At 65.8% G+C, this 3,951-nt stretch overlaps 1 protein-coding gene across 5 annotated transcripts in view; it reads right to left on the bottom strand.

The window, feature by feature from the left end:
- Positions 1-3,876, bottom strand: part of TNS1 (tensin 1) — a 55,445-nt gene extending 51,569 nt beyond the window's left edge. For all 5 annotated transcript variants that reach the window (XM_026852714.1, XM_026852715.1, XM_026852716.1 and 2 more), the window contains exons 1-2: positions 3,767-3,876; positions 2,530-2,567 (exon numbers count right to left, since the gene is read on the bottom strand). In XM_026852714.1, the coding sequence (XP_026708515.1) occupies positions 2,530-2,567; positions 3,767-3,842 (114 nt within the window). In that variant the 5' untranslated portion in view covers positions 3,843-3,876. The remainder of the gene's footprint in view (positions 1-2,529; positions 2,568-3,766) is intronic.
- Positions 3,877-3,951: the final 75 nt, after the last annotated feature.

Here is a 3,951-nt window from a genome sequence, read left to right as displayed (position 1 = left end):
CTGTCCATCCATCTGTCCGTCCCCCTCAGAGGGAGGGAGGTTTGCTAAGCAAGGAAAAATCCCTAAGCGGAGGCGCCGGGCGCGAGAAGGGCCTTACATGGGCATGGGAACAGCGTCGTGCTTCCCAGCTGATGTGTGTGCGGCTGTCCCGGCCCCCCCAGAGCCACCCACGGGCACCAGGCACCCTGCCAGCACCGCTGCTACTGCGGGGGCACAGGTCCCACCCCTGTCCCCTTTACTGTTCCTCGGGCAGGGGGGTGCAGGTCCCTGTTGGGGCGCACGTCCTGTCTGCCCTGGCACAGCTCTGGCCACCCACTGCCTCCTCACAGATGTGGCACTCACCAGCACCCCAAAACCTCCTTGATGTCCCCACATACACCCCAGTGCCCCCCCACCCCGTAAGCTCATCACACCCATGATACCCTTTGGCATCCCACACCCAGTATAACCCTTCACACCCCACCAACCTCCCTACCACATCCCTACCTCTCCCCTCCCACCATACCCAGTCCATTTGGGGTTTATAACTGGGTGCTTTCCCCCAACTGGGCCAGGAGGCAGCTGGCCGGGAGGCAGCTGGGGGGGCAGAACAAGGGGTCAGGGCAGGTCCCAAGGGGGAAAATATGGAGACCAAGAGGAAGATTCTGCCAATAGCATGGTGGGACAGGCTCCAGGGCCAGGAGCCACCAGAGGTGGGGACACCAGGACCGCAGCAGCATCTCCAGGGCAGTAGGAGGAAGCATTGTGGGGTTCAGCTGCCAGCACTTTGGGGATGAATCCATCTTCCCACTGCAAAGTATCCTGGGAGTGCAGGGGGTTAAACGTGAGGGGCTTCAGGTAGACAAGAGGCCGTTTTTGCTTTGTGCCAAGCCCCCTCCCCACATGAGCCCTCCCCAGAGACCCTACAATAACAAGCTGGCGTGTGAGTCAGCTGGCCACTTGCCCGGCCGGAGGAGCCCCTCCCTGGGCGCTGGCCCAAAGGAGCTCTGCAGAAGGCCCCTGGCTCTGGCCCCATGCACGCACCCCCCAGCAGCACGCCCCTCAGCTAGCCAGCCCCACTGAGGGGGCTCCAGCTTCCAGCGAGCGTGGGAAGGGTGACAGAGGCTAATGAAATGCAGCCGGCTGCGGGAGTGACTCATGGGCTACCCCTGCATGCAAGCTACCCAGATGCTGAGACCCTGATGTGACCCCCATCTTCATGCACAACCCTGTAGCAGACATCAGAGAATCCCCACTAGGCGCACACCCAGACTCACACACTTTCCGACACTCCCTCCTTCCTGGAAACCACTGGCAGATGCTCTCCACCACCGCCTGCCATACTGCAGGCATCCTCTCACCCCACACCCCCTCGCCTCTTCCCGCGGCACACCAGCATCGAGCAAAGCCACCTCCTCTGGTCGCAGCCCCCAGGCATCTTTGGCACAGGGTCCCCGGGCTGGCACAAGGTCCTGAGGCTGGCACAGTTGTCCTGGGATGGCAGAGAGTCCCCAGGATATCATAGGGTTCCTCAGGGGGGGGGCACAAGGGCACAGGGTTGGCACAGAGCCCTAGGATGGCACAGGGTCCCCAGGGTCCTGCTGAGCCTCCCAGCCACCTCTGCCCTGCCTGGGCCACCTCAGGGCCCAGGGTATCCGGCACGTCCCCAGGGTGCCCTCACAGCTGCCCCCTCCTCTGATACCCTGCCACCAGGGCTTGGTGCCAGGGCTGCTCCCAGCGCCTGCCCCGCGCCACCACCCGCGCCACGGCACCCTGCAAAGCCCGACGCGTGCCCGCCCCCTGGCACAGGCTCCCCCTGGGCCTCTCCTCTCCCTCCCTGCTCAGCCAGGCACGGGCACAGGCACAGGCATGGGCAAGTCCCAGCCCACGCTGCTTGCCCAGGGTGCGCCAGCTTCTTCCCGCCTGAGATGCCAGCCCCAGAGCCAGCTGCCACACATGCCTCTCTGGGGATTCAGGAACGCGCAGCGTCCCCTGCCCCAGCGGCATGGCAGCAGGTGCCGTGCCCACCTCCAGCTCCCTGAAGAACCTGGGTTGTCGTAGGGTTCCCCTCCGCCGGCACAGCAGCCGGACAGGACATCAGTACCAGGCATCCTCAGCTCCGCTCCCTCCTGCCAGCGAGATCCGCCCCCGGCGGCACTGGGTATCGGGAGAGGTGCTCAGCCTGCGTGTGTGCCGCCAGCAGCGCCCGGCTGCGGCGCATGGCACCCACGTGCAGCAGCAGCCACCCTGGCAAAGGGCACCCCGCTCCAGGCGCTGGGACACAGATTTCTGCTGGCCCCCTCTGAGCAGGGCTGCACCCCAAAACCCAGCCCTGTACCCAGATGGGCACCTGCCATCAGGGGCCAGGCAGCAGGATGGCACTGCCAGTCTCACCCACCGGTGACTCCAGGGCCACTACAACCAGCCCACAGCCACCAGCCCATCTGGGTGCCCATCCAGTGGGGTCAGCTGGCACAGACCGCGGCATCACCCCTCCGAGTCCCATGTCCCCCGGGAAGGCACAGGCACAACTCAGGGCACCGGCCTTACCTTGGCTTGGCACTTGGTGTGGCAGGAGAGCTTGCAGCCTGCGGGAGGGAGAGGGGACAGAGGGTTAGCGGGGGCAGGAGAGGGGGAATTGCCAGGGGCACCCCACAGGCAGGGCAGGATGGGGGGTGACACCCCACACGCTGCAGGGCATGGAGCACCTTAGCACCAGGCACAGGCTGCTGGGACACGCGCACACGCGCATGGGTGCCCACACCCTGCACACACTCATGCACACTCTGGGTGGCACAGCACCGTGCGCACATGCCTGTGGCACTCGGTGCCACACACCCATGTGCAGGAGCCATCCCCTCCCTGTGCCAGCGTGCCAGGGAGTATGCACGCGTGCAAACCTCAGTGCCCAGGGGTTCACGGCATGAAGGGAGGCTGTGCACGGACACGTCTCGCAAGGCCTCACACGTGCGCCAGCGTGCATGAGAGCGCCGCGGGGGTGCTGCCAGTGCCCGTGCCCCCGCCTGCCTGTGCGCTGCTGTTGCACGCTCGCACCCATGCCCCTGTGTGGGATGGCACGTGCACACGGTCAGTGCAGGCGTGTTTGCGGCTGCAGGGGACACACACTTATAGAGGGCACCCCCACCCCACCCGGGCCACCCTGGGAAGCCACATACCCATCCCCAGGGGACACAAGCGCCCCTGTGCAGCGTGGCCCTGGCCATGGCTGCCCCTCAGGCCCTGTCCCCCTGGGGCTGTTTCCTGCGGCGCAGGAAGCCGCATTGTTCCGCGGTCAGCGGCGTTTCCGCGGCCGCCCCTCGCACGGGGCTCAGCGGTACCGCACACGTGCGAGGGGCTGCAGCATCGCTCGTGTCCCACTGGGCACAGCGGGCAGTGAGCATGGCAGAAAACATGAGCACCCACCTGTGAGCACAGACCTGCACGTGTGTGCACACTTGTGTGGTGACAGTTTCACACTCACTGCACACACATACAGCTGACTCGTGGCCACATGCCTGCAAGTGCCACCCTGGGCCCCCCTCACCTCCCAGCCACCTTCCCGCCCACAGCGGCACCACACGCTCTTGCACACCCACAGGCTCCCCCTTTAGCACACACACACACGCACGCACACGTGTGTGCGCACAGCTTGGCACAGGCATGTGCTCCCACCTTCACATCCTGGCACACGCAGCTGTGCCATGCCGGCACACACGCACATCCCCCGATGTCCTGACGCCCCCCGCACGCCCCGCAGCGCACGCGTGTGTCCGTGCCACCGGCTCACCTCGGCAGGTGCTGCCCTGGCGGGTGATGGCCTGCCGGCAGATCCCACATGCCTTCACCTTCTTGAAGTTCGTCATCTCGAAAGTGTGCGCCGGGGGGGCCTCCAGGTCCTGGGGCTGGCGGGGGGAACACGGGCCTTTGTCAGTGGGAACAAGGTGGCATCCTCCACCCCTCACAACCCCACAC

This window comes from Athene cunicularia (assembly GCF_003259725.1).
Source record: "Athene cunicularia isolate RWA chromosome 7 unlocalized genomic scaffold, athCun1 chr7_part1, whole genome shotgun sequence".
NCBI classification, from domain to species: Eukaryota; Metazoa; Chordata; class Aves; order Strigiformes; family Strigidae; genus Athene; species Athene cunicularia.
The sequence above is the reverse complement of the archived record's forward strand: the minus strand, read 5'-3'. Positions and strand labels throughout refer to the sequence as shown.